This window comes from Camelina sativa, chromosome 13 (assembly GCF_030686135.1).
Source record: "Camelina sativa cultivar CO46 ecotype springtype chromosome 13, ASM3068613v1".
Taxonomy (NCBI): Eukaryota; Viridiplantae; Streptophyta; class Magnoliopsida; order Brassicales; family Brassicaceae; genus Camelina; species Camelina sativa.
Genome location: NC_141892.1, coordinates 6,572,599 through 6,596,179, shown reverse-complemented (window position 1 = coordinate 6,596,179; position 23,581 = coordinate 6,572,599). Strand labels below are relative to the sequence as shown.

The following is a 23,581-nucleotide window of genomic DNA, read 5'->3' as shown; positions in this document are numbered from 1 at the left end:
AAATCCTCTCCACTCTTCTTTGTTACAATTAGGGTAATTTTGGTGGGCCTCAATTTAGATTTTGGGTAAATGGGTCGGGTTATAGGTTATATTCGAATTGGGTCAAATAGGTTAGTTGGATATGTAATTTTGTTTTTTAATGAAGGATTTTTAAACTTTTTCCCTATTTTCCGTTTAAAAAATATTGTTCAAAAATAAGAAATAGAAAGATGGCATTTTTGATCAACTTTTGCGAGATAGTGGCTTTCAAGCCATTCTTCCTTTATTTGCTCTTTATGGACTTTTTATTAGACAACAAATCAAATGTATCAAAACCAAACGCTACAAAACAACGTTTAGAGACGGAGATATAAGATGAATATATTATATGGGTTTACACAATTCTCTCTGATGATCTGACCAAAACTTAACAATCTTTTGACTCCAAAAAAAAAAAAAAAGCATGTTTTTCTCCTACAAAAAGCTAAAGACATGGTGACATTTCAAGCCAATGGGTTCAAAAAAACAAAAGACGTGAGCTTTTTTATTAATCAACCCGTCATTCCTGGGAAGAGCTGCGATATCTTGTTGAACACATCCATTACCTGCAACTCAACACAAAACAAAACATCAAGTTTCTTACACAAGTATTCTCCTTCAGCAAAAAAAAAAAAAAAAAAAAAAATTCGTATTACCTCTTTGTCGTTCTGGTACTTCATGATGTTCATTGGGTTCTCTGAGCACTGCAGCCAACAACAACAATTATCAATCAATATACGTTTTGCTTTTGTATATGAGAAAATGTGGAATCTCAAAAGCGATTCCTCTCCTTCAAGTTAAAGAATACGTACTTCCATTAACGCCGCTTGGACTCTCGGATTCTGGAATGCCATGGCAACATCAGGGTTCTCCATGATCTTAGATATGACTTCTTCTGGAGTCAGTCCTATTTGATCTGAGAAATACGTATCGTTTCAATTAATGAGTATCAATCCTATTTTACGTCACAAAAATAATAGTATCATCAACTTGGTAGAAGAAATTGAGATATGTCTTACTGAATTGTTGCTTCACTTCAGGACTATTCAGGTCAAAATTCTTCAAGGTATCTGTCATTCGCTTGTCCCATTCACCACTCCCACTCATGTTATTCCTAAATCCATGTAACAAACAAAAGTATTTCTTAATAATATAGTTTAGAGATTCTTAAAAGCAATGGAAAATAAATAAATTTGCCTGTTAAATGGAGCTTACAGCATGTCCTGTAACTGTTGACGGTACTGAGGATTTTTAAGCATCCCTACAAATTTTCAAGTCGAGATGATAAGTCAATTAGATCATTTTTTCACGACTGGGTGGGTGAGTGGAGACAATTCTGAAATCCCCTGATATAAACGAGTTCTAGGTTTCCATTCAAAGATAGTCACCTAACCTTTTTTCTAAAACAGAGAGATAAGAACAAAGATGATAATAATAACAGGACTACATATTAACAGACTTACATTTGAAAGTTTCTGGGTTCCTCATCTCTTCAGGCAAGTATCTGCATGTTACCAAATGTCATCTAAGAAACCAGTTTTAAAGATAAACGTAAGGGAAGCATTTGAAGATAATGTGATAGGGGAGATGAGTTACGGGTAAACCATCTTCTGAACTGTTGGATCTTCCATCATTTTCTCTAAAGCTTCTACTGACAAACCCGGCCCTCCTTTCCCACCGCCTGTGTAAACATCAGAGAGACCAAGGAATCAGAAGGAAAGAGAGACTATTATGCAAGCAGATGAGAAAAGAAAAAGTCATAATAAATGAGATTAAAACATATAGTTATGATAAATGAGATTAAAAGAGAGACTAGTATACCAGTATGCCAGTATACCAAAAGCAAAGATCTGAAGAAACAACCTTATGTACTGCTCATTGCCTGACAAAATTCTATATAACTAACAAGTATTCCATAATGCTGCATGTCTTATACCAATACAGAGCAAGAACTAGCAGAAGGTCATAAGTAACGGAGTAAACCCTCTCGAAACCAAATTATTCCTCTTAATCACCAATTTAAAAATATTCCTTTGTTTTTAATTGTTGGCACAAGCTACAGAATAAAAAGGAAATCTCTAGCCTTAATCATGAATTAAGCAAAGTGCTCTGCAAGCGATGAAAACTGCAATTCATTAACTCACCCAAAGATTGAAAAACCTCTGAAGCAGTGGCACCATTTGCCGGACCAGCTCCATTTTGCAAAACCTTCAATCAAAGATCAAAAAAGAGAGCACAAAAATCTCGTGGGTTAGCAAAATTAGGTCACGTTTCAAATCACCACTTGGTGTGCTGTGCAGATACAAAAGAAAACGGAACTTACATCCTCAAACAAGCGAGTTTCTTTGGAGGGACTAGTTTCTGAGACTTCAGCATAGTTGCTAAATGGGCTTTCTTTTGTGGTTTCCTCAGGTGAGACGTCTTCAAAGGCTGCATCCATTCCAAAGTTTTAACAGATTCCAAATTAGAAACTTAGAAAATGAGAAAGGAAGAAGGTTAAAACTGAAGGTACAAATGAGAAGAGGTTGATTTTTGACAAAAGAATCTACCATAGTTCTTTTCTTCTTTCTTTACTTTGCTTTCCTCTAAAACAACACTTGGCTTATCCACTTCTATATCCTTTGTAGGGGTAGGTTGCGGTTTAGTCGAAGGAGGAGTATTAACTTTTGACGGCATCACATCAACAGTAGCACCTGAAGACGGGGATTGAGACTGGAATGGCGAGGAAGAAGGAGTTGGTTGAGGAGGAAATGGAAACGGAAAAGCTGATCCTGATGGGAATCCGGGATTATTAAACTGACTATTTTGCGTATTCATCTGGTTCATCATCGTCTTCATAGCTGTTTGCATTGCATATTTCTGAAATGAAAGCCAAAAAAAGCCCAGAGAGAGTAACAGCCAGTTAGAGCCAGTTAGAGAATAATGAGGGAAAGTATTGAGAAGTTGTGAAGTATATTCCAATCAAATAGTTATGAAAATGATTATAGGTGTGAATACCTGAATTGCATCACTAAAACCATAACGGTATGTAAATTTCTATCTATGAATCAAGTGACTACCCAAAAAAAGAGAGGCAAATCTTCCATGCTTAAATATATGGTTCAAAAAGTATGAGCAAACTGTTTCCCTTGTTAAGATAACCAATTTAGTTGATAATATTATTTCAGATACATGAGCACTACACACTAGAGATAACATGAAGCATAAAATCGTGGTTCTGCAAAAGACTAGAGAACAAAAGTCCCATAAAGCATACAGGGCCTAGTATTTGTACCTTTAAGTTTGAAGTTACCTGCAATGCCATCAAAACAAAATAAAAAAAATCAGGTAATTATTCTTAGATATTGAAGCAAGAAAGAATATGTATAGAGGAATCATGATACTCACCAATGAGAACAAAGCTGATAGCCCAACTCCAACACCAATCCAGAAAAGTGGTGATCCTCTACAAGTGAAAAAACACAAATTAAGTACCAAGAATCAAACAATACAATAAACTAAGCACAATTTCCAAAACCAGGAACATGAGTTGAAACTTACATGGTTGGTGAAGATGGTGGCGGCACAGGCACACTTGGGGGAGCAACAGAAGTTGTCTGTTTATCACGACTCGATGAAAAAATACTTGCAAAAGCTTTGCTTCGATGCTTCACAACCACTGCAAATGAACAGAAGTTAACAAGGCATTTACAGAATTCGAATTGCAGATTCACAAAAGTGTGGATTTTTTTTAAGTGTGATAGAGCAATTCATAAGCTCATCTCTTACCAGTCCAAAAGGGTTTACAAATTGAGTTTCAATTCTACTGATAAATGTAAGAAACTGGAAAAATTAACGAACTTTTCCATCACAAATCATAGCGTTATGAGTGAGAGTTGCGGACTAACCAGTTTCATTCTCCGGACGAGAAGAGGGAGACTGAGATTGAGCAGAGGCGGAGATTTTGGAGCAGCGGAGGACAATTTTAGGAGTCTGACGAGAAAACCCTACTGGGTTTTTAAGCGAGGAAGTGAAATTGCATCCGATTAACAGCTTTGGAGAAGAAGCTGAGCAAGAAACTAGGGTTAGGTTCTCCATTTGAATTGTTTCTTTGGATAGAAGAAATAGAAGATGACCCTAAACCCAATTCTGGTGGAGAAGAAGAAGAAGAAGAAGAAGAAGAAGAAGAAGAAGAAAGAAGAGAGACTCTTTGGTCTAAAACGCCACTGTTGTTGTATCATCCATCCTTGAGCACGAGGTTTGAGTTAGTACTAGTCTTGGATCCACTGCACCCAAGTCTACTGAAACTAACAGGTGGCGTCATTTTTGACCGTCAAGATCAATGAACTTTATTATCAATCCAAGGGTGGAAGAACGAATACGAAACTCCTTCGCGATTAATTTACAAGTCACCCCTCAGCCTTTGATTTTCGTTGCGTTATACCCCGTATCTATTTTAAGACACTTTTTTCTACACATCGTTTTCTTTGAGCAAATCATATAGTGTATGTTATCAATGTATGCTACATTGTTTTATGTTAATCACTTCTTTCAGACTTTACTCTTTAGTTATAATTTTAGCCTTTTGGGACTGACAAATTGTTCAATGTTACGATTTCTGTCAAACGCTAATGACTTGATAAGTTCACTAATCAATCATAGATGTAATTTTTAAGAGTATCCCAAAATTTCATCACAGAAATAAACTTGATTATTGTTAGCCTGAAGAATTGATTTAGGAAAAGAGTCTTGACTCTTGAGAGAATTGCCATGGTAATAGAGTTCACACGTTACTTGGAACTAGTTTTACTTGCAAAATGTGTATGTCAAACATTCTAATTCGAAGAAACATGGTAACACGTCCTGAATATCATACGCCATTCCCTGCAGTTTTATTGTTCTGTAGTTATTTCACCATTTGGTTAACACTGAATAATTTGATCTCCCTTTCTATTAATTTAATGAATTTTAATTATTTGCCACTAACTTGAATCTCAAAAAATACAAGTAGAAAACAACCTCTTTGGTTTAAAAAACATAGTGAGAAAACATCTCAAGCATCCAAAAATATATCACAAACTAAACTTTTAAAACAACATGGAAGAAAAAAAAAACTGATTTCAAAGCTGCTTCTCAGATAATGGGCACAATGTTTCAACATATGAGTGCATGAGACCATGGTAAGGTTCTTCCAGATTTAAACTAAGAAAATGTCGAACAAGAGCTCCACACTGCTCTCTTCCTTGATCTAAAACACAAAGGAAAAAATGGATCTCCCTTCAAGCATCTTAGATTAAAGTGTCATCAAGCAATACAGAGATCATGAACTTCTTCTTTGGATTAAATCAAGAAGAACCACATCAAGTTCTCAGCCCATCTTTTCAGTGTGGTTAAAGCAATAAAATCATCATAGAGCAGCTAAAAAAAACAAAAAAAACTAGAAAGTAAAAATTCATTTAAAAAACTGATTATGAGGACAAGCTGCTTCTCAGACAAGGGCCAAGTTTGTCCACATGAGAGGGCATGAAAACGTACATGTCTCTTCAAGATTCAAACAAGGGAAAATGTCAGATAAGAGCTCGACATATCTCTCTTCCTTAATCTAAGCCACAAAGGAGAAAAACCTTCAAGCAACTTAGACCAAAGTGTCATAAAGAAACGTCGAGATCTAATAGACTCCTTTCCCTAGTTTGAATCAAGAAGAGCCACAATCACATTCCCATACCCATCTCTTCAGTGTGGTTAAAGCAATAAGAATCATCATAGAGCAGCCAAAAACAAAAACAAAAAACACAACTTTCACAAACCCAAGATCATAATCTGGACAAAGGTCAAAACTTGAAATCGAAAACGGAAGATTTAGAAAACATTAGCAAGTTTGTTGAATCTCGAGAAAATGCTAGAATCCACGAGAAATAAAATTCTACATGTCCAGAGATTCCAAAACCATCAATAAAGATGTTTGATTTAGCATATCAGAACATACGATTCTACTAAGCTATACAAGAATGATAAGCTTAAAGACTCTTTAACACAAATCTGTTCCCTTTATATGCTATTTTCCTAGCAAAAACCTCGGATCTTAACAGTAGAAAAATCGAATGAAAATCGCAACTTTTTGGATATTCTTGAAGATGATCTTGCGGCGTAATCAAAGATGAAGTCTTTATATATATTTATAGCTTAGGGTTTATTACATCGCTTTTTATGAGCCTTAAAGGTTTAATATTTTATAGGCCCATTAGCCCAAATAAACTTTCCTTTCTTTTCGCTCCTTATTCGTTCTTACCTCTCTGTTTCAATGATGAGAGGAAAAAAAAAACTAAAAAAATATTTCTTTCTCAACTTGTCGATCAGTGAGAGCGTCTCTGTTTTAGTGAATTTCATCGAATTTGCAGAGGTAAAGGTTTCAGTTTCTTTGGTTATGTTCAATTTGGGTTTTAAAAAAAAACCAATTTTTTCTATAATTGTTGTTCATACAAGTGACAAAAGCTTCTTCATGTTTGTGTCCAGGGGCTTACACAATTTGAGATTTCTCCTTGTCTTAATAATGTCCCAAGGAGATTCCTTTATTCATCCTCGTTACGTTCTCTATCTTTCTTAACTTCAATTTTGCTTTTTGTAATTCTATTCCAAATTAGCAAATTTGGAGAAATCTCGATTCTTTTTTAAATTTTCTTCAATCCCCATGTATTTTTTTTCCTCTGTATCAACTCTGACCCCGAATGTATAAGATGAGACATGAACCTACTAGTAATACCTCTCCTTTGGAGTCCCATCTTGCTTTCCCTGAGTTAGACCACCTCCCCTTGACGTCCCGGCGGAGTTTGATGCTATCCAATGAAAGAAGAGTCTCTCAACCTATCGCTGCTTCTTTGCCTGCGTGAGTACACTGTCTGTAGTTTTAAGTCTTTATGCCTGCGTGAGTAAAAGAGTCTCTCAGCATATGGCTGCTTCTGTTTTCACAAAGTATTGCTTTGGTCTCTTCTGTTTTGTAGATCGAATGTTGTTGATAGTATCGTGAAAAGGGAAGAAGAAGAAGATTGCTATTATGAGCTGGTAAATAAGTCTTTGTTATGTTACACTCGATTCCACTTATTGAGGTTAGACAGCTGATTATGTAGTTTTCAGGGCGTAGTGTCAAATTGTGATGATGCTACAGAACCAGCTGTAAACACAGAAATTTTGGAATCTACAAGCGTTGGTTGTAGTCAAGGTCTGGATGATTCTGGAAACGTAAGACCACAGAAGAACATTTTAGTGTGTTGTAGTAATGTGGAAGAGAATGACAAACGACTGGAACAAATCAAGGACACCCCAAGGAATGGTGCTCTTGAACATCTCACACTGAAAGAGCGGCGAAAAATGCTTCTTGAAAGGTGCTTTTTATAATCATTTATAATGTGACAAGCACACTGGATGGTTTTTTTTTTGGCTTTTTTGCACTAACCTGCATTCATTTAGGGGCTAACTGCTTTCATCTACCATACTTGTTGTTGCAGGGCTGCTATAAGGTTGCCAGAATCTAACTTAGAGGTAAACAAAGTGACAAGTTCCCCGGTTTTTGAAGTTTTTTTGTGTGTTTATGATCTATTAGGTCTAACTAGTTATTTGCATTAAAAATGCAGGATAATACTAAAGATTGCTATGAATCCAATCTTTACAAAATAAAAGCCGAGATTTCATGCGATAATGAGATAGCTTCGTCTTCTGGTGTCCAATTCAGCGGCTTTCTAGAAAAGATTGATTCTGTCCTCTGTAGAAATTTTAGTATAGGTTCAGAATCTGGAAGTCAGCTTAGTGGAATTCAAGAGAATGATATTACGATTGCTCACGAAAGTTATTTTGATTTGTCACCTGAAGCCAGTCCACATGAGTTATCCAGTACCAGGAGAGATGATGAACACTCTCAGTTAGGTAGCAATGGAAATCCAAGAATAAGCGTGAAAAGAGTCAAAAGGAATCCGCTGCCTTTGAATATGTATGACATGCAATCTACTCAAGTAAAGACTGATCCTTTGGATGATTGCGTCATGGAGAACAATGATGAGAAAGACCCTGTCACCTCAGAACAGGTACAGGTCAAAAGAGAGGTGGAAACCCATGGTGAAGCTTATGATGACAATGAGCTAGATTCTGTAAAATTGAGCTTCCGCTTGAATCGTTGTACATCTGCTCCGAAGCCTTCGAGGTTTGTGAAAAACGAAGCAGAGACCGCTAGTGAATTGGATGAAGATGAGATAGACCACATGAAATTAATTGATCGATTAAAGCTTCGATCTTTTCATGGTTCAGGTCATCATGAAGAGGTTAATTCCCCGTCCTCAGGGTTTAGCTTCTGTACATCTGATGACTACGTTAAACCTTTGAGGATATTACGTTCTTGGAAGCGGAAGAAAACCGCCACGTGAGTCTCTCTGCTGTATCCTTTGTATATCTTTTGATTATCTTTGTTTCTTTTGTGAACTTAAACTATGTAATAACCATTACAGGGACTCAATCGAGACAGCTCTGGAGGAAGATGCTCCTGGTCTTTTGCAGGTGTCATGGTTTTCTCCTAAAAAAAATTGAATCTAACGGAACTTCTCCAAAATAGATTTCTTAAAGCACTGTGTATTTTAAATCTGGTGTTTGCAGGTACTGGTCCAACAAGGGGTATCAGTAGATGAACTTAGGCTTTATGGGGAGAACGAAGGTGCCAGTGATTCCTCGGATGATTCACTTCTTGAGGAGAGCTTCTCGGAGCTCGAAGATGTGATCTCGCAGGTAAAAATAATCCCTTTATTTTGTTGCAAAGTTCAGCCTTCTTCCACATGTTTAGTTCGTGTCAAAAGTATTGAATCTTCTTGAAATCTATCAGCTTTTCTACAAACGCCAGACGGGCACCACGAAAATTATTAATTTAAGATTCTCAAAAGCTTCAAGAACTAGCTATTGCTTGACCTGTCTATTCTCCCTCATCGAACAGGTTAAAGAAAGCCTCATCTCGGTCTTTTCGGATTTTTTGTTTATATTTCCTTCTCCCTAACTTGTTTCCTCATGTTTTCAAGGCGCGGTATTTGCGGTTTCGCAAATGGCCTGTTGAGTGGGGATGGTGCCGTGATCTCCAGTCTTTCATATTCGTTTTCGAGAGACATAACCGGTAAATTAACTCTCTCTCTCCCCCTTTGCCATTGCGGCTAAACTGAGAATTTCATGGATCTTTTTGACTCTATACAGTATTGTAATGGAACGGCCTGAGTATGGCTAAGCAACATACTTCTTCGAGCTCAGCAACACTGCATCAATCAGATGGCAAATCAAACGTTTAGTATTGGCCATGAAACTTGCAAGCAGTGGGAGATATCAACTGATTGAGAACAAGCCCTTACTGGTAAGTTCTTTTCTCAAAGCGATTAAAACGATATGATATGTCCTCAATGTATATATTGTTCTGAACTCTCTTTGGGGTTAATAAGGTAGGGGAAGATATGACAGAAAGCGAAGCGGAAGTGCTGATGAACTACGGTTGGGTTCCAAACACGGGACTAGGGACGATGCTAAACTACCACGATAGAGTTTTCCACGACAGGAAAACTCAAAAACAGACATCGGAATGGAGATCTAAGATTTCTAAGCTTCTTGTCGATGGATATAACAGTGGAACCATCGTCTCAACTCTCATTGCTCCTCATGATGATGATGATGTCTATGATGCCGGATTTGACATGGAAGGTGTTAAGCTTGAGCCTTATTGAAGCTGTGTATCTGTTATAGAGTTATTCGACTGTTGATATGAAACCTTTAATTGTTCATTTACTTCTTATAAATTCAAAAACGTTTGTTATACTTTCGATTTATTTATCATCGTAAAAAAAACAAAATGTTACGTTTATTTGATAAATGTGCTTAAAATTCCAACATCACAATTCTTAATAGTTAATACATATTTTATAAAAAAAATGGTAAAAACCAGTGTATATTGCTTTATAAATCCCATGCTTTGCTTTTAGGTTATCACCACTGACATAAGGTCATATTTTGCTGCAATTGTCACTATGTTAAGTAAAAGTCGTGGGCCTATTGATTTAGGCAAAACAATCCGGTGAACTGTAACGTACAAAGATGCGCGCAGTGCTGGCAAATTACTTCGACGCACGAGACAAAGAACACGTTTTAGTTTTTACTTTTTACATCAAGAGAGCTTTTTGTGTAGCCCAAAAATGGACTAATTACTTTGATCACAAGTTAAGACTTGATTCCATTTACGTTTTGCACATAATATACATGAATATGAAATATCAGGATTATCTTTTCAACTAAGTAAAAGACTGATACAACACCTTTTTCTAATTAATAAAACTTATCAGTGACATTATGTATTAACGCCTAATTATACTAATACACACCATAAACCACTTAATTGCTACAAAATTTTGTATCAATTTGCACGATAAAAGACTGAATATTATAGGATATCGTTGGGTAACTTTGCAAAAGGGATTGTACTTTTGTTTTTAAAGGTATGAATTTTTAGCAAAATGTGTCACAACAATGAGTAGGAGAACAAAACTATACTCATTCACCAACTTCAAATATACTCTAATCATTGTTGTCGTTCCCAATTTTTCCTTTTCTACATTTCATTTTTAAAAAAAATATATTACCCACCAACCTACAATGTATTATATAAAATTCTACGAAATTAATTAATTCCCTTATCTTCTTCCTTTCTCTTCTCTTTAGTCCATCATTCACAGTTCCACTATCAATCCTTTTGCTCTTCTTTGTGACAAGTCATGCCTAAGCAATGATCATATTTGTTATGAGAAAGGTTCACATACATGCACTCTTTTCTTCACTTTCTTTGTATTTTTTATAATTCTTATTTTTCTTTATTATACACTTTATGGTACAAAGAGCATTCATGGTTTTTGATTCAACTAAAAACTAAAAAAACATCTTAAAGAGCACCTATCTTTTACATTTTCTTTCCAAAAATATAATTAAAACCATAGTTGTTAATACGCATTATTTTGTTTAACTAGGATAATGTGCAACAGTTATGACTTGTGACCAAAATATTTAATTGTACCTCCATCATATGTTTGGAAGAAAAGAAGTGACGTTAGGATTAGATTGTGATAATCAAAGGTACACAATTTCGAACTTTCTTTATAATGAAATGGTTTGGTGAAGGTTGTTACCACTTGCCTATCAATCTCAATCACTTGTGGTCCATTGTCTTAAAACTTCATACACATACAAATACACACACAACAGAACCGATCATATGGCCACCATATGAAGACACCACAGCCTCCAATTTACGGGGACCTATGTATATAAATATACTATACATATATAACTAAATACTTTTTCTTTACTAATAAAAGTAAGATACAGTTTACAGCCACGTACCTGTATATTTTTGGATTCAAGGATGAGTCCACTTACAAATTAAATTAACATTTAAAAAGTGAAAAACTGAAAATAATGGTTAAGAACAAACAAACGCTAAAAACAACACGTTTTAAATTTATTAAAATTTACGGCGAGAAAGACAAAATACTGAAAATAACTTTACTTTAAGATAGAATTTATATTCAAAATTTAGATGTGCTTTAAGAAAATATTGTATATATGAAGAAAGAAATTTAATTGTCATCTGTTACGTCATGGTCAATCATCATATTGAAAACATTTTATCAAGAATTATTACTAATTTATGTTAATTTATATTAAATCTATTTTGGGAATATTAATTGTTGTTTTGTGAAAATTTATTGTAGTCAAACATAGCCAAAACTATGACAGATAATTCTATATGATCACGTGTATGTGTATCTATTATCAAATATATATTTATGATTGCTAATGATATAAGTTGCATTTTTCCAGTTGTGTTTTTGGAAATGTGTTCGATGTTTTTTTTATCTTTAAAATGATATAACATTTCTATACGATCGACGATTTGTATTTTTTTAATTGTTCGGAGAAAATCCTAATCTTGATATAATGTGATGATTTCGTGTAGCAACCTGCATATGACAGCATTGAGACAGACATGTGTTTAAGAAAAAAATACGCATGTGTCATATCAGTATGTAATATGCAAGTATGCATAAGTGTTAGTGCGGACTGATGCATGCGTGGATCGGTGTATTTTTTGTAATTTATGAGAACGTATTTGATAATTCGGACAAAATATATTATTAGTAATGAAAACTATACCACATCGACTATGTGAGGGATATGATTCAGATTACATATTTACAGTGTGATACTGTGATTACAGAATTTTAGAAGAAAAATGAAAACAGGGAACCTATGAAAAATGAAAACAGGGAACCTATGAAATGTAACAAAATGATTATAGACAAGTATGTGTCGTGATATAATCCATAATGTTTGTATTTTGTCTCTCTTTTCTCTCTTACATTTTCCAATCACATTTAATTAAATAAAATTAAACCGTGTTACTGATACATCAGCAATACTAATGCTAAACCACTAGACTATGAAAGTTCATTTAAGTTTGATGGTCCACCACAAGTTCTTTGAAGTTTTTGCCGTGAGATTTGCTAGGTCGAGTTTATTAATAAATACTAAGATATTTCCATTGATGATTGTGACGTTGTTTTGTTGAAGTCTTATCAAATCTAGCAATGGATTTCATCACCATGACGCCATTGTTGTATCATCATTTAGTATTTTTCACTTCAAACCGAATATTTTACGTTTTTTTATTTGAAAAAGGATTTAATTATTCACGTACTTTAAAACAAATTTCAATATTTTTTTTAAGTGGAACTCCATTAGGTAAAGTATATAACTAGCCGGCAAAAAAAAAAGCCTTTCTCGATATATCGTGAAAGGTTAAGGTTTAAGAATATTCATTATGTATAATGGAAAGGAATTTACAACCTTTATAAAACTGGAAGTATATCTGACTATTTCGATTAATCAATCAGTTACTTGATGTGTATGCTGGATTTTTGGAATCATTTTGCTTAGTCAGTAAAGATTATGAACTTGAATATCAGGGGAATAGCTAATTTATTTATAGTATATCAACTGGTATACGATATATGACGTCAAACTTTAATTAACGGTGCTTTGTATATATTTTCCCAAAAAATTTAATATTTCAAAAGTGAAGAAAAAACAAAGAAACGAATGTTCAGAATTGCAATCTTAATTTATTATATGTATTTTACACCTAATAATCCACTAAATTGCAACACCCAAGGCCAAACCCATATCCCCGACTTCAAGAACAAACAAACAAACAAAAACAAAATCTAATATAGAAACACTAAAAGCTAGAGGAGATCAAATGTCCATGAATCTTGATCTAAAACCATTCTTGAACATCCATTACCATTTCCAACAAAAGCACCATCATGGTCGTCGTCATTCAGAAATATATCCAAACTGTTCAAATCATTGATATCCCACAAGTCCATCGTATCAACAGTGTTGTTGAACTTGCCGTCTTTGCTAATATTTTCCCCTGAAGAATCATCGGAGGAGAGCCACTTTAGGTCAAGATTAATCTCCATTTCATCCAAAAACTTAGAGAACTCATCACCCGGTACTACTGATGATACACACGACGAGGTAGAAGAGGAAGAGGAAGAAGGCGACGTAAATTTACTAGTGTTTATATTGACATTATCATCATTAGTATGATGTTGTTGAGAAGAAGTGATGTCGATCAAGATCTCATGGGGACTGAGCAATGGGACTTCATCAATGCAAAACCCATCACTAGAAGCTGATGTGATGTTCTTCTCCAAATCTTGCTCTGTATGATGTTGATCTTGTTTGTCTTTTTTGGTTTGCTTATCTTCTTGATCTTGTTTTGGGCTCTTGTCATCATGAAGCACTAAGCTTTTCTTCCTCCCTTGAGCTTGTTGTGAAGCTTCTTGTTCAGAGAGAGGCTTATGGGTCAGAGGGTCAATACCCAACTTCTTTAGTTTTTTCTTTATGTGTGTGTTCCAATGGTTCTTTATTTCATTGTCAGTTCTTCCAGGTAACTGAGAGGCAATTTTTGACCATCTGCAAACAAGTTTTAAATAACAATCAGAAAAAAATGACAGACCGACTAAATTAAACTAGGTTTAAAAAATACTACTACTTATTACTTAATAAAGATGTGATATCCAATCTCTCTTTCGTGCGGAAGAAGAGATAAAGTTTGAGTTTAGTGACTTTCGTGTATCTTCGATAACTTGAGAGTATTGTAATCTAAATTAATAATAATAAATTTTAAAATTTTAATTGCTTTTATTTTATGAGTTAGTTAGAATGTCAAAGTTAAGGTAAGTAAATTATTATTTATGTATGTAGTTTGTTTACGAGAGAAAGAGAATGAACCTATTGCCAAGTTGGGCATGAAGATCAATGACCATTTGTTCTTCATATTCTGATAAAAGACCTCTTTTTAAATCAGGTCTTAAATAATTTATCCATCTTAATCTGCAGCTTTTACCACACCTCAATAGTCCTGCATTTGATCAATCAACCAACATATAATTAATTTAGGCATCAATTTAACTAAAATTAAGTTAAACTACAAAATTAAAACTGATTAGAAACCAAATAAAAATAATAGCCTGTGAGGACCACGAAATCAAACACTGATTCTTTCAGCCAAACACTATGATTAACAATCTAATAATATGTTTTGAGTTTTTGAATACCAAACAGAGACATAATTGCATTGCAAAAGTGAGGTAATTAAGGGTTGATATGATTTTCCTGCGTTGAAAGTATATTTTTTTTTTATTTTCGTTTATAAGTACGAAATATTACTAATAAACTAGAAAAAGTGAATTTTTTAAACATGAGCTATCGTCCTAATTAAACGGAGTTGTGTTGATGTGCTAATAGAGAGAATAGAGAGAGAGAGAGAGAGAGAGAGAGAGAGAGAGAGAATAAACCAGAAAGCTTGGGAAGAGCCCTCCAACAGCAATGGCCATTGGTGAGGATGAAGTTGATGAGCTTCTTGTCTTCTTCAATAGTCCATGGCCCTTTCTTTAACCCTACTTTGTCACAACATGGTTGCCTGCCCATCTCTCTCCTCTCTCTCGAAATATATATCTACTTTATATAGAGATATGCTCAAATATGTACCTAAATATACTTATAAATGTTGTATCTCCAAAACTAAAGAAGCTACACAACAACCTATATATAGAGAGGGTGAGGGATGTCAAAACCATTTTCGTGGTTCGTGGACCTACATTTCTTCTCGTATATTCTTTTAATTAAAAATTTGTCCAACCTTGTAATGTTTTTATTTTTCCATATTTTCCATATGGTCTTTTAAGTTATCATGTACGTCGGTTCACTGGCTATCGGATTTATATCTACATAACATACAAATTATAAACCATTATAAGCTGAAAAATGGCAAAAGGTTAAAGTGATGAAACTATGATTGAATGCTTAATTTATTATTTAATCCAATTTATGCCCTATAGCTCAGTGAAAAAAAGTAACATCGTATAGTATATGTATATACATTATTTTAAAATTAATAATTTTCTGGCGACATTTAAAAGCTTAATGGAGATCGTCCTGCATAGCCAAAATAGTTTTCATAGTTACAAAAACATATACTTCCAGATATGTATACAGGTTTAACAGTTACAAGAGTTTCAGAAAAAGAAACCTTGGTAAAACTCAGCTACAAGAGCTTGAGAAGAAGAAACTTTGCGTTTGGAGACTAGTTTATTTCATAAAGTTCAACCTAGTTTGCTTTTGGGTTCATCCTCTTTCCAAAATTAAAATGTTTTGCTTTGTTGATTGTTTCTCTTTGTTGGTTTCTATTATGCATCCGGGTATTTAAACTCATCTGTCAGTTTTGTTTCCATTTTTTGGGCACTAGGCTCCGGAAAAATCTTGTTTTCCACCGGCTTAAGTTGGATTTACAATGTATTCTACCTAGTTTATCAATATTACAAGATGATAAAAAAAAGTAAACAGGTTTAACAGTAAAAATGTTGTTACTATTCAAACCACATGGCACATCACTAGTACCATTCGGAACAATAACAGTATGCCATGTTTTTTGTGGCATAAGGGAAATATATATAAGCCTATACTTGTTGGTCCAAAGACACGTGTAAGCGACTGTTATCACGCGCAAAATTCTTTATGTTTAGAGAAGAACACCTTATTAGTCATATGTCTCATTTGCTTATATGTCTCAAATCTCATAATTCAAAATAAGAGTTTAGTTTTCCCTCAAATCAGAAGAAGCAAACTGTAGTTTACTTTTACAATTAAGTATAATGCGATTGGCGGGTTTTTTGTTAGCATTAAAGTGGTGGGTTGTGCATTGTTTGCTACTTTGCTTGTTTGTTTGTTTGTTTGTTTTGTGTGTTGTTGTTGTTGGTGGTGCCAACACAAACTTACGGTACCCATGACGCCATCATAGTGTTACGTTTTTCAATAACCCCATCTTCGTCATTATTTCGATTGGTAAAGTTTATATGATCACGGTTTTTAGTAAAATGGTAAAAGGAATGTAAAATGGAGTAGCATAATATAAGCCCAAGATTATTAAACTAATAAGTTTGTAAAATTTATACTAGATGTATAAATCGTGTTTCCAAATCTTATTTTTATAAATATCAAAACCATTAATTGTATAATTATTTCGCTACGGTGAATTTTTTAAATCAATAGAAAGAAACTGATTAGGTGATCCTACATAATAGTTTTATTGACATATTGTATATATTTTGTTACACTTTTATATTCTGTGGGGGGCCAAATATTCTCTATTAATTTGGATTTATTTGCGAGAAAAAACATATATTTTTTATATTTGTATGTCTTAAAAAAAATCCAATCTAATAGATTGTCCTCAACAGGCTCCTGTCTCTAGCTCCTCTCTTATATGTTGTGTCGAATGTTTATCGGACGTTTTTGGATTAGAATTTTCGGTTTTAATTATCTGGAATTTCAATTTTCAATTTTTTATGTTTGATTTTGAGGTTTAATTTCTCGGTTTGTCGTTGGAGTTAGTTCTTTCAACTTGCCAGCTTTTGTCTCTGGAAAATCATACATATCCGGTTTTGATTCCCTCTTTTGAATCCTTCGTTTGGGCTTATGGCTATGGTATTTTCCCGTATTTGTTAGCGAGTTTAAGTATCCGTCTTTGTCTTTGTATGAATGAACGTTGGATGAAATAAAAAGAGACTCTTGTGAAAAAAAAAATAGATTGTCCTCGAGAAAAACTTAGCAAATGGTTGAAGTTCGAACCATTGCACCAACTTGGGTCTATAATCAGTAAAATGGCCCAGTTTAACAAAAGGGCCGAAGATAATTTTGAAATAGTTGGACGGGCCTGAAAGTTTTACCCTACATCCAGCTCCAAGAAATTAAGTTGCTTTGTTATGCTTTTAAATGGAGCTCAAGGTAACACAAAATCGATAAGGAAAGTGATAAACAAATCTCACAACAACAAAACTCACAAGAACATTTGTAACTCGGCAAGAAAAATTTCAACTGATATACTACGTAACAACTGTAACGTAGACTTTAAGGAGTGAAAGGATTGGGCCAGATTTTGAGTTTAAACATTGGTTGCAATTAAACTCTATTTTGGTTTCCGGTCCGGACAGATGTTATGGATTTTAATTCGTGTTTTTATTAGACATTTTAAAAAATACCAATCACTTTGCCGAGTTGTATTGTATCTAGTTCTACAGTCTACACACTCTTTTTGTGGTTGTCAACATTTTCTCTTTCACTTTGTATTGTTGGCATAATTATTGGCGTTGGGAGAGAAACCGCGTCCAAGACTGGCCTTTGATGAGGTGGCCATGTTCTAAATTAACCCTGTCGGTCTCAAACGAACTCTCAGAAACTATAATTTATAAATCTCACGAGAAAAATATTTTTCCAAACATCACGAGTATGTATAACTGTTTTTATCAACATATATGCATCTTATTTTATATGTTGATGCAATCAAACTAAGATTTGTTGTTTCTTAGTCTATTAGAACTAAAATTTTCTTATATAGATTATCATCGTGTTTATCTTTTCTTTTCTTTTTTTTTTTGTTGTGAGCGAACATTTGATGGCACCTCTCAATTAATTCATTCTCCAGCTCATGTATTATTAGCATGCATAATTTAAAAATATGTTAGTTATGTTGTTTCAATTATTATCACATACGATAAAAAAAAAAGATTATGATCATATTCGGCAAGCATGTTCAAACAAACTTTGCACTAAACAATATTACAAGGAATTAATTATGAGCTGGCAAAAGTTAAAAATCTATGATTTTTAGGAAAATGAACCACAAGTTGTAAAGGCTTATAGAATATTTTTATATGGATTTGACAGGGTAGTTAAGAAGATATGTGGCATTTTCTTGGGCAAAGGCATTTGTTGATATAAAATAAAATAAATTCATCCACTTACATATTATATACAAGTGCACGTGAACCCACATGGATATGAGCTAGAACAAGAGAAAAAATGTTGTGTCCATGACTAGTTGTGAAATGATTTATGCCACCTGATAAAGATAATCAGTTGATCAACCGTAAAACATTCATATTAGATAATATCACTTAGTTTTTATAAAACATGATAGTGTACTGTTACGTTTTGTTTTTAAATATTGTGATTTCTAAAACGTAGTAATCTAAATATCGAAATTTCCATAGAAATGATATATGTATTTTACATTAAAATATATATACTTATATGTTATGAAGAGAGTTTTTTTTCTTTTGTTTTTTTCAAGTCGCAACTGTAATCTTTAATAGTAGCTAGTATTATTTCTTATTTCTCACTGACTAAATGCTACAATTCTAAAATCTACTACTACATAATTAAATTCAAAAAGAAATGCTACAACAACGAGACACGTAGACGTAGTTATCGGAAGCCTCGAATTATATAATTATTTTGGATGTTGTTTAATTCAATTTGAAAATATATAATGCTTTGACTGATTTTGTCTGTTATCTCTATTGGTCTATGATAAACCTATGAATCTCATTCTCGTACAAGGGTCGTCACTTTGCTACTCTACAAAGTTTCAGAAGACGTGTCAACTAGATACCTTGACTTAATTTAACATGATTTATTGATAGCAAAGTTCATTAATCAACGGATTACTCACATCATCATTATTAAGCTTTACTAGTTTTAAATATAAGTATTACTCATAACGAAATAATTTTCAAAATACCAAAAATCAGTTATATTCGAATGAATGAAACTGCATTTAACTCTTGGCGATATATACCTAAATCGGTTCGAATGACACATAAACAAAATTGTTAGATTGTATTCAGTTATACACTTATACTGTCGATCAATCTCTTGTATTATGTATATAAGCATATGAGTCATAATTTGTTCCGTCGTAGAAGTGGCGGCAACACATAATTGTAGCTAACAACAACTAACAAACCCAACTGTAAGAGTAATCATTTCCTCATTTAACAAATGTGGTTACGTTAGCTGATTATTAAAAAATATGTTAAAAGTGTGTAACTTTATCTAATGATTACAAATTTAACAAGACACACCGTACCAAACATGTTAAGGGTAGATGTGGGCACCATTACAATTCCCATCGATCTCGCTTAAACTTCCAAACTAAACCAAAATCATCAACTTATTCTTAACTAACATTTTTATTACATTTCAACCAAACCACACTAGATATATTCTAACTTATATATAAATGATGCACTCAACTAATCCTTGCACACATTAAGTGAAGTTCTTTATATGTATTCTGAAACCCTGTATGTGTCTTGAGTCTTGAGTCTTGACCAATTCAATTTATAAGTAGATTTATCTTCTGTTTTTATTCTTAATTAAAGAGGGTCGCTTGAAAATTACTTTAATTTAAAGATAAAAGAATGAAGAAACTTTTGTTTTTATGGATTCACCAAATTATCTGAATTTGAATATGAAAGGTGGGGGACTAACTTGGCAGATTCAAGTAAGAAACTTGAATAGACCCGTTACCTAAAATTTTATCTATTCCACGGAGATTGTAATAAGTATATTTAGCTACTTAGTCTTAGTCACCACTAATAAAAATAAAACTTAAAATTGAGGAAAGTGTTTGACAAAAAAAAAAAAATTGAGGAAAGACAGAATATATTTGTCGTTGACTTTTTATGATCTGCCGGACTTGGAGACAATTTATCAAAAATCTTATATTTTATGCATATTCAAAAATTCAGCAATTTAAAAATCTTATACTGTAGGTTCCTCTTTTCGTTTCTGCCGTTTTATTGTATAGTTTGGTTAGACAGAAAGAGTTCAAATTAGTGGATAGGTTTTGCACTTTTGCTTTATGAAATAAAGTAAAAATTACTAAATTCAAGTTAAATGGGGGTGGCCAATTGAAAAGGAGAGATGTACCTTTTGTTCCACACTCAAACAATTTATATTTTTTAAAAATTATAAAATTCTTAACACTAAAAATAATATAAAAGTAATAAAAAAAAATTGACGTATCTTTCAACGGACTTCAAGAAAAAAAAAACCCAACAACCTATATAAAGAAATTCAAATTTAAGCCAAACAACTTTGTAAACGATCAATTTAGACCCCATATGAAAAAAAGGAAAAAAAAAAAAAAAAACAAACAAATCAATCAATCAGACAAAGGACCTGGTGAACCAGATGAACGAGTAACCTCCTCGATGAGCCTCGTGACTTCAGGCATTGTAGGACGACTATCTGGATACTGAGCCGTACAGCTTATACCAATCTTTAAAAGCCTGACCATGTTCTCATTCCCCTCTGCTTGATACCTTGTGAGCTCTGGATCAAACACATCCGACGGTGATTGTTGTTCAGTGATCGATGAAACCCATCTCGGTAAATCTACTCCTTCTTCGTGTAACTGCTGATGCGTTGGAGATTTCCCTGCAAAAAAAAAAAAATCAAACACAAAAAAAAGAATCACATTTTTGACCTAAGATGCGGATTTCAAGATCTCTCTTTTTGTATTGTGTGTGTTGTTTGTACGTACCTGTGAGTAATTCAAGAATGAGAACACCGAAGCTGTAAACATCAGCCTTTTGTGAGATTCTACGAGCGTCGGTTACTTCAGGAGCTCGGTAACCATCAATGCGGTTTGGTGTAGAAGTAGGGCTGATCATAGGAGCAAGACAGTAATCAGAGACCTTAGCCTCAAAGGATTCAGACAAGAGAATGTTAGAAGATTTAATGTTTCCATGAGATGTTGTCGCGTCACGCGAATGGAGATAGCTTATAGCTCTTGCGGCTCCTAAAGCTATACCGGCTCTTGTTTCCCAGTTCAATGGACTCCTACCACTTCCTTTGTTACCTGTGAATTCCCAAAGAATTGATTTTTAACAATCTATGATGATCACTAAAGAAACTGAAAACATCGAAAAGAGTCTTTTTTTTTTTTTTACCGTGTAAAAGTGCGGATAAGCTTCCTCTCGACATGTATTCGAAAACAACGAGCTTCTCGTCGCGGCTGAAGTAATAAGCGATCAACGTCACAAGATTGACATGGCTTATTGATCCAAGAACCTGCAGTTTCTCTCTAAACTCTTTCTCAGGCACCATCACATCTCTCAAACGTTTCACCGCCACCACTAAACCGTGATCGAAGCTCGCCTTGTACGATGATCCGAACGTTCCTTTACCAAGTACTTCCGCGGAAGCTTTAAGCAATCCATCGAGATCAAACTCGCCGAACGATTTCACGAAAAACGTCAGATCTTTACTCACTGGAAGGTTCTTAGATGAACCATTCTCAGATGAATGTGGTGCACCATTACCATAAGCCACCGGAGGAGGGACATCCGCTGATTCTTTAGCTACGGCGGCTGATGAAGTCGGAACTGGAGCTGCTTCGATGTTTCTCGACTGCACATTATTTTCCTCTTTCTTCCTCTTTCTACAAAGACAGAACAGGATCAAGAAAAGCAAGATAAGCCCGAAGACACAAGCGATCATTATCCCGATAATAGCTCCGGTAGATAACTTGTCCTTTTTGCCTTTTCCAGGCGTGTCAGTACCGGTTCCAGTGGCGGTGCCATTGACGGAACAAGCATCCAACGGCTTCCCACAGAGCAGCAAGTTGCCTAAAAAAGCGGTTTTGGGCATACTCGACAACGGATCCGGAATCGACCCGTTTAACTGATTCGAAGAGACGTTAAACTGCTGAAGCGGAATCTTAATCTCCGGGATCGGACCGGTAAGTTGGTTATCCTCCAAGTAAAGAGTAGCTAAACGGGTCGCGGAGTTAACATTATCCGGGATCCGACCCGAGAAGTTGTTCTGGGCGAGATTGATCCGGATAATGTTTGGTAGAGTGAAGAGAAACGAAGGAATCTCGCCGGAGAATGCGTTTCCTTGAAGATACAAGTAACGTAGCAGAGTAAGGTTGGCGAAATCAGGAGGCAGAGGACCGTTAAGAGCATTGAATCTGAAAGATAAAGTCTCGAGCTTTGTTAAGTTTCCGATAGCGATCGGTAACGGACCGGATAAACCAACACCGGGTAATCGGAGTGCTGTGACACGACCCGACTCGCATTGTACTCCTCCCCAAGTACAAGGCGGTGCGGTTAGATTCCAGAGCAATGGACGACCATGGACGCCGTCACGGAGAGCGATTAATGCTCGTCGGTCAGCTTCTAGATCTGAGGTGACGGAGACGAGACAGAAGAGGAAGAAGAAGAAGAAGAAGACGGTGAGACCTGAATTGGTCTTCTTGTTCTCCATCTTCTTCGTACCAAAGTTTATTCCTTTTTGAGAAGTGAATGCTTCTCTGTTTCTCTGTTTCTGAGATCGATTCGGAGATGGTTTTTATTTTGTTTTATCAGATGTTTTGTCGGGAAAACAATCTTTGTGTTTTCCGACTAGGTTGAGAACAGTGTTTTGGAAAGAGAAAAATGTCGGAAGAAGATCTTCTCACATTAATAAAATTTCAGCTCTCTCTCTATGTGTATCTCTCTGTTTCGCCGCCTATGAGATGAAGATGATGAAGGACTTATTAGAGAGAGAGAGAGAGAGACTATAATTGCAGAGTGCAGTGAATGGAAAGAAAAAGTTAAATTGTTGAATATTTACCTTTCTACAGAAAACCTAGAGAATCTTTTCTAATTAAATAGTATTCTATATTTTATGTAAAGCAATATTAGGGATTACTTTTTTCTGTTTTTAACAGCCTGTGTAATATAAGCATTTTTAGGTAATAAATTTAAATCGTTTGATTCCTATTATTTTAACTTATATATGTTTCATTTAATGTAAGATCTAGAGAGATTTAAAATAAATACTATAGTTAATGAGAGTATATTAATTTAATGCGAAATAAAACTAGGGCTAGCTTAGTTGATTTTTCTTTCAATACATAGTTTTATTAACCGTTTAGTAATGTTATTGTTTTAGTATGTTTGGTACTGCTTTTGGTCTGGTGGGAAAACAAGCAACGTTTCGAGTAATATATAATGTCTAACTCCGACTGAACCACGATTTAATTTATATTCTTTTTTAGGATATGTAAAATATTTAAATTTATTACTGCCTCCGTAGGCATCAATTACATGATGTTTATGTA

General features: G+C 34.4%; 4 protein-coding genes across 5 annotated transcripts; 1 reads left to right on the top strand and 3 right to left on the bottom strand.

The window, feature by feature from the left end:
* Positions 1-334: 334 nt before the first annotated feature.
* LOC104735695 (protein TIC 40, chloroplastic) lies at positions 335-4,238 on the bottom strand. Its single transcript, XM_010455523.3, has 14 exons — positions 3,906-4,238; positions 3,559-3,676; positions 3,406-3,463; positions 3,293-3,310; positions 2,568-2,877; positions 2,342-2,448; positions 2,163-2,226; positions 1,615-1,699; positions 1,482-1,522; positions 1,234-1,279; positions 1,038-1,132; positions 831-934; positions 675-722; positions 335-584 (listed from the first exon to the last, which is right to left on the bottom strand). The coding sequence occupies exons 1-14, from the start codon at positions 4,093-4,095 to the stop codon at positions 531-533; spliced, it is 1,338 nt and encodes a 445-aa protein (XP_010453825.1). The 5' UTR covers positions 4,096-4,238; the 3' UTR covers positions 335-530.
* A 2,002-nt stretch (positions 4,239-6,240) lies between these two features.
* On the top strand, positions 6,241-9,899 carry LOC104735694 (uncharacterized). Of its 2 annotated transcripts, XR_015578134.1 has the most exons (12): positions 6,241-6,397; positions 6,511-6,880; positions 6,996-7,056; positions 7,129-7,376; positions 7,500-7,533; positions 7,626-8,404; positions 8,490-8,538; positions 8,635-8,763; positions 8,858-8,965; positions 9,048-9,139; positions 9,217-9,370; positions 9,456-9,899. XR_015578134.1 is itself a non-coding variant. In XM_087481552.1 (10 exons), the coding sequence occupies exons 2-10, from the start codon at positions 6,723-6,725 to the stop codon at positions 9,141-9,143; spliced, it is 1,662 nt and encodes a 553-aa protein (XP_087337678.1). In that variant the 5' UTR covers positions 6,279-6,397; positions 6,511-6,722. The 2 variants fall into 2 exon arrangements, 1 of the variants encoding a protein (XP_087337678.1); XM_087481552.1 differs by lacking the exons at positions 9,217-9,370; positions 9,456-9,899 and having other exon boundaries at positions 6,279-6,397; positions 9,048-9,143.
* Positions 9,900-13,156: 3,257 nt separating this feature from the next.
* Positions 13,157-15,148, bottom strand: LOC104735693 (transcription factor MYB20-like). The gene is made up of 3 exons (XM_010455521.2): positions 14,925-15,148; positions 14,359-14,488; positions 13,157-14,040 (listed from the first exon to the last, which is right to left on the bottom strand). Exons 1-3 carry the CDS (start codon positions 15,055-15,057, stop codon positions 13,302-13,304), a joined length of 1,002 nt encoding a protein of 333 aa, XP_010453823.2. The 5' UTR covers positions 15,058-15,148; the 3' UTR covers positions 13,157-13,301.
* Positions 15,149-20,401: 5,253 nt separating this feature from the next.
* Positions 20,402-23,099, bottom strand: LOC104735692 (putative inactive receptor kinase At5g16590). The gene is made up of 3 exons (XM_010455520.3): positions 21,426-23,099; positions 21,017-21,334; positions 20,402-20,910 (listed from the first exon to the last, which is right to left on the bottom strand). The coding sequence occupies exons 1-3, from the start codon at positions 22,741-22,743 to the stop codon at positions 20,636-20,638; spliced, it is 1,911 nt and encodes a 636-aa protein (XP_010453822.1). The 5' UTR covers positions 22,744-23,099; the 3' UTR covers positions 20,402-20,635.
* Between the last annotated feature and the right edge of the window lie 482 nt (positions 23,100-23,581).